This window comes from Chiloscyllium plagiosum, chromosome 6, assembly GCF_004010195.1.
Source record: "Chiloscyllium plagiosum isolate BGI_BamShark_2017 chromosome 6, ASM401019v2, whole genome shotgun sequence".
In the NCBI taxonomy this organism is placed as follows: domain Eukaryota; kingdom Metazoa; phylum Chordata; class Chondrichthyes; order Orectolobiformes; family Hemiscylliidae; genus Chiloscyllium; species Chiloscyllium plagiosum.
In genome coordinates this window covers 81,635,067-81,649,771 of record NC_057715.1, presented here as the reverse complement: position 1 = coordinate 81,649,771, position 14,705 = coordinate 81,635,067, and the positions used below count along the sequence as shown (strand labels likewise).

Below are 14,705 nucleotides of genomic sequence, written 5' to 3'. Positions count from 1 at the left end.
TGATTGGTGTATGCTGCGACAAACTGCCTGTGGATCCCAGGTTGCTGGGAGGGGAAATCCTTAATATTACATTAGTTGTCTATTTAAGTATTCCTAATCAGTCTGCATAATTTATTACTCTCCAAGTGATATACTACTTGGTCAGACATACTCTGTTGTAAAGCATCCATTTATCTAGCAGTGGCACTTGCAGCTTGCACTTGTATCATTGCTTGACTTCCCATTGGTCTGGAAAATTATCTCTTTTACAATAATGGCCCTTTTGTTGCTCTGAAGGTTATTTATTTTGTAAACCTGAAAGCCTGCTGATAACTATGTATGTGTGCTTCACATGCATCAAACAAAAGCGTGTCTGTCACTCATTGTTCAGAGAGCATTGTGCTGCTTTCAGCAGCTTAATTTACTGAGAGTGTGGCCCTGCTGTTTTATCAAACTTCTAACATCTGCCATTGGTAAGCATAAATTCTGTTTACTTCAAATTACTGAGTGGTTTCTCTCTGGTCTGAACATTAGGAACTGGTTGTTCATCTTCGGGCTACGAGAAGGCTGATGATGAGATGTCTGGAACGACATCCGCAGAGTTGGATCAAGCAGGCCGAGTTATCAATATCAATCTGCCTCAGATAACTAAATTCTGCGACAACCATGTCAGGTAAGGAAACATTAAAATTCATTGCGAGGGTTAGTATGGTTGCAGACATATGTTAAAGGTGAAATCATCTTTTTCTTGACAGAGTTGGAGTTTTTGAATTATTTACCGACTCTAAGTATGTCCCTTATTTCAATACGGTTGTTACTTAATAGAAGTAAGACTTGCTGCCTGATTGTGGGAAACCCAATGTCATGTTCTATGGAGTAATTCTGTTTCTTCCTGCTAGATAAAATTAAATTCAGAACAAAGATTATTGAGGGAAAAGGTGATTTTGATGACTGATGGAATATCTGTTAGAGACATTGCAGTGCATTCAAAGTTAAAGGATTTCGCTATTTTGATTTCACTAGCTAATAAATGTTCTTCATTTAAATATAACAAAAACCAAGGTTGTAGACTGTCTCCAAATTCCCAAATTATCAGGCACTTTAGTTCATCTCAGGTTTGAGTTTCTTTGCATTTAAAGAGAGGCATGTTTCCTTTTTGTCTTTGGTTTTAGAAATGCGTTATGGAATTATGTCTACAATGTACTATAAGTATGTGAATGTATTTTGGGGACTTCTTTAGAAGTGTGTTTTAAACATGAAAGCATGTTATTTTTGCTGCTTTAAATTAATTCCAAAAGAGAAATTCTGTAGTATTTGCCTATGAAAGATCATGGTGTCTCTTGATTTTGGGACAGGGAAACCCATGAAAGTGTGTCGTTGTTTGAAGGGAGTACTACGCATGCAAGTCTCAAAGCCACCAATTTTAAGTGTATTGCAATAACAAAGTTGCTTCTTGTTTAATTATTTTCCAATAGTGATGGCAGAACATTCAGCAGTTATACAAACAGATTTTGAACAGTGGATCAGCTTGAAGTCTTATCCTGGGGACTCAGCTGGAAGCATTTTGAGCAATATTGTGCAATGTGCATGGGGAATCTGAACACGGGTTTGAAATATATGCAATTTCATATTTGTGGTTCTTTTGAATCACAAGGTCAGACTCGTTTCTTTTAGGGAGAGTGTAGCACATTTTATTTCTTTTGAGGTGCTAAACAAGTACATAAACTTCTGAAGCATCATTTAAAGAAAATTCAGTATTATTCAAGTTCTGTACCTCTAAATGACTATTTGTAAACTTACAAAACTGTACTTAAGTAACTACAGAGAACAACTGTAACAATTTGGTTTAATTATCAAAGTTATAGTGGTGGGAAAGGATTCTAAAAGACAGGAAAATATGGATCTCCAAGTCTGAATCATCCCTTTCATAATCTGTCTTGCTGTTGCATTGTATATTGTATCAGGAAATTGATATCCTGAGTATCTGGGAATTATTACAAAGTTACTGTTTCATCAGAAGTGAAAAAGATAGGAAGAATTACAAAAACAAAACTTAATCTCAGGATGTCATCAACCAATCAAATAGTTTTGAAGAGTAGTCACTATTAAAATGTAGAGAAACATGGCGAAGTTCCACTGACAATGCAGTGTGACAGTGATTAGATAATGTGTTCTAATGATGTTGTTGGAGGAATAAATATTGTCAAATAATGTCAAAGAATCTTTCACGTCCACCGAGCAGCACTTCAGGAAGGCAGATCATTACCATCTTCTCAAGGGATGGGTGATAAATACTGGCCAACTAGTGATGCGCGCATTCCACAAATGAATTTTAACAAAATACCTAGAGAGTATACATGGCCTCTGTTTATCATCTCTTCGAAAAGATGGCATCCCCAACAATGTTGAGGAAGTGCTCCACTGTTTTGAAGTACTAGTGTAGATTTTGTGCTTAGATTTCTGACCTGAGGTTTGAACCTACAGTTTTGCCAACATTCCAGTTATTATGTCATTGCTGACATCTCATCTAATATGTTAAGGAAATATTACATATGAGTGCAAAGTACATGAGATAGAACCATTTTCTGAACCCTAAGAGTTCTGATTACAGCCTAGGAATTATTTTCTTGGCAGCTGTAAACAGATTTTTTTTGTTAGTTTCACCATAACATAGCATTCAATTGCTGTATCTTTGTCTTACAATGTTTAATGTTAATGTGATTACATAGGAAATGTTCTGCAGTTGAATAAAATTCTTTGTGTGAATTCTAAATGGTTTTAAAATCAAATAAAATCAAATCAATTGGCATACGGACTGTCAAACATGCTAGTAGTATAAACAATGGAAGACTCCCACAGAATTGTTACAATAACAGAAAGGCATTAGTGACATCTCCATAAAAATAAAGGTGGACTGCAGTAGTTCAAGAAGCAGCTCACTACCATCTCCTCAAGGGCAACTAGGGATGGGCAATAACTGATGGTCAGCTCGTGATTCCAGCATCACATGAAGAATAGAACAAAAGCCCTGTATAAAACAATTTGTTAGCGGAATCGGTGATTGCCCATAAAATTAATTGGAATTAGTTTGAAAGACTTTTTGTGAGGAAGTGAACTGTGATTCTGTGTTGTTGATGATATTAGAAAAACCTAATGGTTTAGGAAATGGGACTTCTGATTAACTTGAATTTGAGAGATAGCAATCGTTTTATGAGAACTCCATTGTAATCATTTGATTTCTGCAGTAGTTACTGTACATTATACATCTTAAGTAGTTTCTCGTCTTCTAGTGTAGTCTGATTCACTAGAACTTATTTTTTTAAAAAATTACTGATTTTTTAAATCAACATTTGCTATTCCCCTATCCAGCACACTTGACTCTAAAATCAAGTTTTAACATGTGATCTGTATTTTTTTTTAAAATTGTTGTTACTTTAGAAAAGCTAAAAACATTGGGTCATTGTGATCATTTGTAAAGTAATAGTTACTTTGTACTTTGAAAGCATGTTTGCTTTTCAATAGTATCTATGCTCAGGACGTTCTGGTATATTCTTTAGATAAAACGGATTTAATTTTTCAGCGGAAGTAGTTTTTACTTTGTATACATAAGTATTAGTTGAACTTCCAGATATGTTTTGTAACAACTGTGGTATCACTATGGTTTCCCATGTCATGAGGACATAGGAATTAGATTTTGAAGTATGCTGTACAGCCCCCTAGGTCTTAACCTACCCACACATGACAGTCCATTCATTCCAGGTATCATTAAATGGACCTTATATGTCCTGGCTTTAATGAGCAGAACAAACCTGCACATAATATTCTGAGCTGAAAAATGTGTTGCTGGAAAAGCGCAGCAGGTCAGGCAGCATCCAAGGAGCAGGAGAATCGACAGTGGCAAATCTTCCCTACTTCTACAATATATTCAATTTAAAATGAATAATGACATTGCATCTGCCTTGCTAATCACTTGCAACATGTTGTGATGTTGTGTAATTCATGTACCAGGACAGCCAGATCCCCCGGGACCATAGAATACTGTAATCTCTTTTCATTTAAGTAATATTGTCCTTTTTGTATTCTTTGTTCCAAGATGAACCACCTCACCACTTTATTTATTCATGGCACATGGACATTGTTGCATAGTCAGCATTTATTGTCCATCCTTAATCATCCTTGAGATTGTGGTGGTGAGCTCTATTCTTGAACTGCTGCAGTCTCTGGTGAATAGGTATCTTATTGTGCCATTGGGAAGGGAAGTTCCAGGATTTTGATCCAGCGAGTGTGTAAGAATGATTTGTTATATTTATTGTCACATGTACGTAATTACAGTGAAGAGTTTTGTTTGCAGGCAGTACAGGCAGATCATAGTACACAAGGATACAGATCATGGGGTGAAAACAAATTAGACATACAGGTTACACCGCATAGGATGTGCACTAGACAAGATCAGCATTATTTGAAGTTAGAGAATGCATTCGTCAGTCTAATAATGGCAGTGTAGAAGCTGTTCTTGAATCTATTGGTGCATGTGTTCAACTTCTGTATCTTCTGCCTGACGGAAGAGGTTGTCTGAGAGCATAACCAGGGTGGGATGGATCTTTGATAATGCTGGTAGCCTTTCCATGGCAATGAGACATGTAAATGGAGCCCATTGATGGGAGGTTGGCTTCCGTGATGGTGTGGATGTGCACACAACCTTCTGTAGTTTCTTACGCTCCTGGGTAAAGCAGTTGCCACATCAGGCCATTATACACCAGGACAGTATGCTTTCTATGATACATCTGTAAAAGTTGGTGAGGGTCCTTACAGCCATACCAAATTTCCTGAGCAGCCTGCGGGAGAAGAGGTGTTGGTGTACCACCTTGACGGTTGCATCTACGTGGGAAGTCCAGGACAGGTCAGTTATTATCACTCCTAGGAACTTGACGCTCTCAACTTCCACTGCCTTAATGTAGGTGGAGGCATGTCCTCCTCCTTCCTTTCTGAAGTCACAGACCTCAATCAGTGAAGATAGACAACTGCACCGTCTTCACGATAGCACTCAACACTGGAGCACCCCACAGAATGCCCCCTTTTGGACAATGATAACCTCTCAATGTCGGCAAAACAGAAGATTGGGAAGTATCCAAAAACAAACAGAGGATATGGACGGCACGGCACAGTGGTTAGCACTGTTGCCTCACAGTGCCAGAGACCCGGGTTCAATTCCCGCCTCAGGTAACTGACTGTGTGGAGTTTGCACATTCTCCCCGTGTCTGTGTGGGTTTCCTCCCGTTGCTCCGGTTTCCTCCCACAGTCCAAAGATGTGCAGGTTAGGTGAATTGGACATGCTAAAATTGCCCGTAGTGTTAGGTGAAGGAGTAAATGTAGGCGTATGGGTGGGTTGTGCCTCGGCGGGTCGGTGTGGACTTGTTGGGCCAAAGGGCCTGTTTCCACACTAAGTAATCTAAAAAAAAACAAAGAGAGAGAAATAAGGAAGGAGAGGATCAAATATGAAGGTAAACGAGCCATTAGTATTAGAAATGATAGTAAAAGTTTCTTTCAATATATAAGAAACAAGCAAGAGGCGAAAGTAGATATTGGGCCACTCCAAATTGATGTAGGAAGGCTAGTGATGGGAGATAAGGAAATAGCTGAACAACTTAATAAGTACTTTGTGTCAGTCTTCACAGTGGGAGACATGAGTAATACTCCAACAATTAAGGAGAGTCAGGGGCAGAATTGAGCATGGTAGCCATTACAAAAGAGAAAGTGCTAGAAAAGGTCTAAAATTTGATAAATCTCTTGGCCCCAATGAATACATCATAGAGTCCTGAGGGAGGTGGCTGAGGAAATAGTGGAGGCCTTGGTTATGATCTTTCAAAAATCACTGGAATCAGGGAAAGTCTCAGATGATTGGAAAATTGCTGTTGTAACCCCTTTGTTCAAGAAAGGATCAGGACAATAGATAGAAAATTATAGGCCGATTAGCCCAACCTCGGTTGTAGGTAAAGTTCGAGAATCCGTTGTTAAGGATGAAATTTCTAAATTTTTGGAAGTGCAGGGTCAGATTAGAGCAAGTCAGTATGGATTTAGTAAGGGGAGGATGTGCCTGACAAATCTGTTAGAATTCTTTGAGGCAGTAACACGTAGGTTAGACCAGGGAAACCCAGTGGATGTTATCTATCTAGACTTCCAAAAGGCCTTTAATAAGGTGCCTCACGGGAGGCTGCTGAGTAAGGTGAGGGCCCATGTTGTTCGAGGTGAGCTCCTGGCATCGATTGAGGATTGGCTGTCTGTCATGCAGAGAGTTGGGATGAAGGGTTCTTTTTCAGAATGGCAGCTGGTGACAAGTGGTGTCCTGTAGGGTTTTGTGTTGGGGCCGCAGCTGTTCACTTATATATTTATGATCTGGATGAATAGACTGGGAGCATTCTGGCGAAGTTCGCCGATGATATGAAGTTAGGCAGACAGGCAGGTAGTACTGAGGAGGTGGGTAGGCTGCAGAAAGATTTAGTTTAGGAGAGTGGTCCAGGAAATGGCTGATGAAATTCAACGTGAGCAAAAGCGAGGTCTTGCACTTTGAAAAAAAGAATACAGGCATGGACTATTTTCTGAACAGTGAGAAAATTCATAAAGCCAAAGGGATCTGAGAGTGCTAGTCCAGGATTCTCTAAAGGTTGACTTGCTGGTTGACTCTGTGGTTAAGAAAGCAAATGTAATGTTCTCATTTATCTCAAGAGGGTTGGAATATAAAAACAATGATGTGCTTTTGAGATGTTATAAAGCTCTAGTTAGGCCCCATTTAGAATACTGTGTCCAGTTTTGGGCCTCACACCTCAATAAGGAGATACTGGCACCGGAGCATATCCAGCGGAGATTCACATGGACAATCCATGGAATGGTAGGTCTAACGTATGATAGACACTGAGGATCGTGGGATTGTATTCATTAGAGTTCAGAAAGTTGAGGGGAGATCTAATAGAAACTTACAAGTTAATGCATGGCTTAGAAAGGGTGGATGCTGGGAATTTGTTTCCATTAGGCGGGGAGATTAGGACCCGTGGGCACAGCCTTAGAATTAGAGGAGACATTTTTTCAGCCAGCTAATGGTGGGCCTGTGGAACTTATTGCCACGGAGCACAGTGGAGGCCTGGATGTTAAATACCTTCAAGGCAGAGATTGATAAATTCTTTATCTCACAAGGAATTAAGGACTATGGGGAGAGTGCGGGTAAGTGGAGTTGAAATGCTCATCTGCCATGATTGAGTAGCAGAGTGGACCCGATGGGCTGAATGGTATTACTTCCACTCCTATTTCTTATGCTCTTATGGTCTCTCTGTCTCTGTCTCATATTCTCTCTCTTTCTATCTCACTCTCTCTCTCTATCTCACTCTCTCTGTGTCTCCTGAACCCTTCAGTCAGTGAATGTAATTTATACAAGGATGTTTTCTCTCTCACTCACAAATGAACATCTTCTAACTTTCTGCCTTCATGTTTTCCTAGCCTGTAAGGATAATGGGACATTTATTACCCAAAACAGTCAAGATGAGGGAGCTAAGCTTCATAAATTCAAATTTGCTCAGTGTGATATGCATGAAAGTGTTTCTGGATTGTTCTATTATATGCATATTCCACTTAGCTTATTAACTTACAAGTTCTTTTCTTATTGCATATAAGTTTTGTTAAGAATCTTTGATATAATCCAGAAATTTAGTTATCCAACGAGCCACTGTGAAATATGCGTGCCTCTGACGTGAGAAGGAAGTTCTGCCACACGTTCCACAAGTAAACAAATGTTGTCACCTTATTTACAGAGATCCATTGGCACTAAGAACATATATCCCCAATTCTTCTGGACAAATACCGCCCCGATAGTCAAGCGCTTTCCCGCATCTCCTTAGCAGATGTAAGGGTACTAACTTTGTCACCAGGGTGCCTGGTTCATTTTAATAAAATAAAGAACTGGAAATCTGAAGCCATCCTGAACAACTGTCATTAGGCTCAAAATGTTGACATTGCTTTCTCTCCACAGATGTTGCCAGGTTGGGCTGAGTTTCTCTAGCAGTGTCTGTTTTTTTTGTACCATAATCACTTGCTTGTTTAACTCTTCAGTTCCCACCTTCAGCCAGACAAACTACATTAAGAACATTGGACCTGCTGGACAATTGCAATGGCTTGAGGCTGCTGCATTTTTTTTGTGTCCCCTTACCTGCCTCACCTGTAGTAACTGCTCACCACCCTCCCTGCTGTTCCTGACCTTGGATCAAATTAAAAGGCTGTAGGCTGTCTCTCTGACTGTCTCTGAAACAAAGTATCGAGGCAACTTTGGCCTACACTGATGCATTGCAATATGTCACGCTCAGACTTCAGCTGATTAACTGAAGTTCTTCGAGTTGCAGATATGTTTACCTTGGATCTCACAGGTGTTCATGAATCTCCACATCCTGCAGTTTAACACATCACCTGCCCTGTTATCTGTGCAGTTTCTATATTCTTTACCAAGGAATGAAATGATCACTTGTGTCCATCTCTAAGTACCCTTGAGTTGAGTGGCTTGCTTAGGCATTTAAGAGTTAACCACATTTCTGTATATCAGCAGTAGGCTGTCAAGGGAGTAATTTTAACATTCTCTCTGACCACAGGTGAGATGCCAGAGCACTGGAGGACTGGTAATGTTGGCCCATTATTAATAAAGGGAGGAAGGGATAGACAGAAATTACAGGCAAGTCAGTCGAACCTGGGTGGTTGGAAATTTATTAGAGATAATTCTGAGAAAGAATATAGAATATAGAACATAGAACATAGAAAAATACAGCGCAGTACAGGCCCTTTGGCCCTCGATGTTGCGCCGATCCAAGCCCACCTAACCTACATACACTAGCCCACTATCCTCCATATGCCTATCCAATGCCCGTTTAAATGCCCATAAAGAGGGAGAGTCCACCACTGCTACTGGCAGGGCATTCCATGAACTCACGACTCGCTGAGTAAAGAATCTACCCCTAACATCTGTCCTATACCTACCACCCCTTAATTTAAAGCTATGTCCCCTCGTAATAGCTGACTCCATATGTGGAAAAAGGTTCTCATGGTCAACCCTATCTAAACACCTAATCACCTTGTACACCTCTATCAAGTCACCCCTAAACCTTCTTTTCTCCAATGAAAACAGCCCCAAGTGCCTCAGCCTTTCCTCATACGATCTTTCTACCATACCAGGCACATCCTGGTAAACCTCCTCTGCACCTGTTCCAGTGCCTCCACATCCTTCCTATAGTACGACGACCAAAACTGCACACAATACTCCAGATTCGGCCGCACCAGAGTCTTATACAACTGCAACATGACCTCAGGGCTCCGGAACTCAATTCCTCTACCAATAAAAGCTAGTACGCCATATGCCTTCTTCACCGCACTATTTACCTGGGTGGCAACTTTCAGAGATCTGTGTACATGGACACCAAGATCCCTCTGCTCATCCAGGAATGCTCAATATGGATTTGTTATGTGAAGATTGTATTTGACCAATTTGATTGAATGTTTGGGGAGGTAACTGCAATTGTTGGTGTGAGTGATGTTTTTGATGTAGTCCATATGGACTTCAGCCAGGCTTTTGATCAGGTCCTTTATAGCAAATTGATCAAGAAAGTCAGAAGTGTGTGGTATCCAAGGCAAAGTGGCATGTCACATCAAAATGCATTGAGAGGCAGGAAGCAAAGGGATGTTTTTGTGATTGGAAGTCTTTTTATGCAGGGCTTGATACTGCAGCCCTTACTGTCTGTGGTATGCATTAGTGGGTTGGACTTAATTACAAGGGATATGACCAAGAGGATTACGGATGTCATGAAGGGTGATAGATATTAAACAGGATAGCCATAAACTGCAAGAGGATATCAGTGGAGTTGTCAGCTGGTAAAGCAGTGGCAAATGGAATTCAAATTGGAGAAGTGTGCCAAGAAATGGAGTTTAATTTAGAAAAGTGCGAAATGTTGCATTTTGATTAGACAACTCAGGGCCAGAATTACACAGTTAATGTTAAGGCCCTGGGGAGTGGTGTTGAACAGACAGATCTATGGGTGCAGGTACATAGTTTCTTGAAGGTGGCATTGCAGGTAAATGGGGGCACGGGGTGAAGAAGGCATTTGTCATGCCTGCCTTCATTGGTTGGAGCTTTGAGTACAGGATTTGGGATGTCACGTTACAGCTGTACAAGACATTGGTAAGGCCACATTTGACGTACTGCATACAATTTTGAACGTGCTGCTATAGGAAGGATGTTGTTAAACTGGCAAGGGTGTTACCAAGATGGAGAGTTTGAGTTATAAAGAGAGGCTGGAGAGGCTGCAACCTTTTGCAACCCCCTAGATGGTAGGAGGCTGAGTGGTGATCTTGTAGAGTTTATAAAATCATGGGGGGCATAAATAAGGTGAATAGCCAAGGCAGGGTAAGGAATCCAAAACTAGAGGACATAGGTTTAAGGTAAAATTGGAAAGATTTTAAAGGGACCTGAGGGGCAACTCTTTCATGCAGAGGGTGGTGCATATGTGGATCGAGCTGCCTGAGGAAGTGGTAGAGGTGAGTACAATTGCAACATTAAGACATTTGGACTGGTATATAGATAGGAAAGGTTTAGAGGATATGAGCCAACACAGACAAATGGGACTAGTTCAGTTTGGGAAACCTGATCAGCATGGATGAGTTAAGCCTGAGTCTGTTTCTGGCCTGAATGACTCTAAATGTGAGGTAATACACTTGGGGACTAACAAGGTATTACATCATCAATTGTAGACAACTGGGAAGTATTGAAGATTGGAGGGACTTTGGTGTGCATGTCCACCAATTTCTGAATGGAGCTGGGTGGGTAGATGAGTTGGTTTAAAAAAAGATTTATGAGAGAGCTGCCTTTGTAAATGGTGGCATAGAATGTAAGAGCGAGGACGACATGCTGGAACTGTATAAAATGTTGGATAACTGGAATTCTGTATGAATCGTTCTAGTCATCACATTTTTGCATGAGAGATAGTGCAAAGAAGACTTATTGGGATACTGCCTGGGCCAGAGAATCTGAGGTATGAGGAAATTTGGATAGACTAGGGTTGTATTCCTTGGAGCACAAGAAGTTGAGAGGGGGCCTGATGCAAATATGTAAAATTCTGAGAGGTATAGATTGGATGTTCACGAAGGTAGGTTGTTCATTAGCAGAGGTTTCAATAATCCTCGTGGGGAAGTAGTTAAAATCAGAGGAGACTTGAGAAATGGTGTGAGTCAGATACTCAGAGCCTCAGAGTGGTTGTGTCAGGAACTCTTGTGACATTTAAGTTTCATGTGGATATTCAGTTGTGTTGCATTGCCTCCAGGGCTGTGGGCCAAGAGATGGAAAATGAGATTATTATAATCAGCTCTTTGTTGATCATTGACCTGATGGGCTGAAAGCTTGCTTCTGTGCTATAAACATTGATGAGGACTGAGGGTCCGGAATCGCATGTCGATCAGAACAGGAATGAATGCAGATCCACCCTGAAAGACATTACTGAACTAGCTGAAAAGCTAGTCCAACACCGGCATCTCCAAATCTGAACTAGCTGGATTTCTTCAATAACTGTTGTTAGTTTCGTGGTCACCATAATTGAAATGGCTTTAAATTTCAGGTTTTATTTTCTAATCAACCTGTGCTGAGATGATTTCACACACACCTCTGAGTAGTTGGGATGTGAACCCTGGACACTACCACTGCACCACAAGTGCTCTTACTCCAGCCTTTTATTAGTTGAATTGAAGTAGCGCCAACTACTGTGAACCTGTCTCCCTAGAATATCAATTAGCCTGCACCTCTGGATTGCTAGGGCAGTGAACTACTGTCTCTCCATAATTTTAATGATCTATTTTGCAAACTAAATTTTAATTTGTGCCTTTAGTCTTGTCTTTGCATGTTTACTACTTATTTCAGTTATTGTTCTTCTTGCCCTGTTTGAAATTCACTACCTTAGAATAGATATCAGGTAAGATAAATGAGAAATGCTTACCATCCAATCAACTACTTGCTTTCTTGTGATATGAATGACATAGTTATATAAATTGGAGCAGTTTGGACTGTTTTCCTTTAAGAGAAGATTCTGAGGAGATTTACACGAGATATTCAGAATCATGAAGGGTCTGAACTAAATGGTAGGCAGGAACTGTTACCATCATGGAAAGATTAAAGACTGTCTTTGCACAAGTGGAGTATGTGCATCCCCACCGAGCCTTTTCCTTGCCCAGAAGGAAAATCCAGTAAAACTTGCGAATTAGACATATTGGCCTGACTCCCCTATCTGCTTTAAAATGGAGGACCAGTATGACCTGTATGTTCATTTCCATGTATTCCCACCCTATGAAAGTTGCAGTACACTCCCTCCTCTCAGCCTCTTCTGAAGGGCTTGCCTCCTTCCCTATGTTCTTGGAGAGTCTTCTACCCCGACCCACCCCTAAACCCTTGTCAAGATGCCAGAAGAATTGGTCACTCTGGGTAATGCACCAGCATGGATGGAAAATTGGTTGGCTGTTGGGAACAGAAGAGTAGGGATATGTGGTTCATTTTTGTGTTGACTTGGTTGTAACAAGTGAAGTGTCACATTGATTATGCTGTGACATCAATTGTTTCCAATCCATATCCATGACTTAGATAAAAATTATTTTTAATCAATCTGTTCAGACATTATGTCACATGTCTGAAGCAGTTGGGACATAAACATGGGCCTTCTGGCACAGAGGTAGGGACAGAGGGTCTGTTTCCATGTTGTACATCTCTATGATTATATCTGTGCAGCAAAGGCCCCAAAGGACAAATGTATGGTTGCTATGTTTGCTCAGTTACATGAAGATGTGTAGGAAAGTAAGTTACCAAGAAGTAAAAGTCCACAGAGAAATTTAGGTGGGTTAAGTGCGTGGGCACCCCGGCACACCCCTTTAAATTTATAACGGAAGCCTTTTCAAAATTGATGGCTTTTGATGCCCGTCATATAATTATAGGGGGAGACTTTAATTGTATTATGGATCCGGAAATAGACAGGATTTCCAAGAGTACTGCAGGAGTATCTCCCAGATCTAGACAATTGATGGATCTGAACAAAGAATTAGGATTAGTAGATGTATGGAGATGTCTTCATCCACAGGGTAGAGATTTTTCTTTCTACTCTAATCCACATAAATGTCATACCAGAATTGATATGTTTTTTGCCCCCTCGATTTTTTAAAATTCCATATCATCCTGTAAAATAGGTAATATAGCAATTTCTGACCACGCTGCTGTATATATGGAAACTAAGGCGAGGAACAGTAGGACATCCCCTCGGCATTGGCGTATGGACCACTTCTTAATGAAAGATAGTAAATTTGTAAAGTACTTCTCTCAAGAATTTAAAACTTTTTTAGAAATTAATACAGGTACAGCTAGCAACCCGTCAATGATGTGGGAGACCATCAAAGCTTACACGCGAGGCTTGATCATCTCCTACTCAGCGACCCAGAAGAAATTAAAGGGAGAACAACAGCGTCTGCTTGAAGCCCGCTTAAAAGCGGCTGAAACAGCATACACTGATAGACCCTCTATTATTAAATTGCAAAGGATTACAGCTCTTAGGACAGCTCTAAACACTACACTTACTCAAACGGCTAAGAGGGAAATATTATTTGCAAAACAAAGATTATATGAATATGGCAACAAACCGGGTAGATACTTAGCATTTCTTGCAAAGAAAAAAAAGGCCCCTCAGACTATTATGTCTATCAAGGAAAGTACGGGTATTTTGACTCATGATCATAAAAAGATTAATGCGACCTTTAGAAAATTCTATTCTGAGTTATATAAATCACAGGATTGTGAAGATAGGACGAAGAAGATGCAGTCATTTTTTAAAAATTTGACTTTTCCAGACCTAACCCCGGAACAAGTATCGGTCCTAAATGCTCCTCTTACACCCCAAGAAATAGTTGATGCAATTAGGCACCTTCAAAATGGTAAGACGCCGGGCCCAGATGGCTTTCAAGCTGAATTCTATAAAGAATTTACAGAAATACTGGTTGGTCCACTTATGGACATGTATAACTATGCATATAGTCAGGGCTGTCTCCCGCCTTCGCTGAAAGAGGCAAATATCTCTCTTATCCTCAAAAAAGGAAAGGACCCAGAAGATTGTACATCATACAGACCAATACCCTTGCTAAATGTAGATTTTAAAATCCTCTCTAAAAAGTTAGCTCTGAGATTAGAAAGGATACTGCCACATATTATAAAGGAGGATCAGACGGGGTTTATTAAGGGCCGTAGATCATCCAATAATGTTAGAAGGGCTCTGAATATGATCCAAGCTTGTCATCAGGGAAAGATACCAGGAGTAGTGGTTTCATTAGACGCGGAAAACGCATTTGATAGGGTCGAATGGTCATATTTATTTTACACATTGGAGAGGTTTGGCGTTGGACAGGTGTTTACCAAATGGGCCTCAACATTGTATAGTGATCCCAAAGCAGTTGTGGTTACCAATGGATTAGGCTCGGATAGCTTCAGTGTGGGTAGGGGCTGCCGCCAGGGATGTCCCCTCTCGCCATTGTTATTCACGCTAATAATTGAACCACTAGCAGAAGCTATACGAGCTGATCCTAATATAGTGGCCCCAAGGATTGGTACAGGTAAACATAAAATTACCCTTTATGCAGATGACGTTCTTCTATTCCTCAGTAACCCTTTGATGTCCATACCTCAC

General features: G+C 40.5%; 1 protein-coding gene across 5 annotated transcripts in view; it reads left to right on the top strand.

Moving 5' to 3' along the window:
• Positions 1-14,705, top strand: part of atp8a2 (ATPase phospholipid transporting 8A2) — a 567,355-nt gene that overhangs the window by 115,296 nt on the left and 437,354 nt on the right. For 4 of the 5 annotated variants that reach the window (XM_043691978.1, XM_043691979.1, XM_043691980.1 and 1 more), the window contains one exon: positions 514-652. In XM_043691978.1, coding sequence (XP_043547913.1) covers positions 514-652 — 139 coding nt within the window. Of the gene's footprint in view, positions 1-22; positions 41-513; positions 653-14,705 lie in introns of those variants that run through there. The other variant, XM_043691982.1, reaches the window with a different exon arrangement.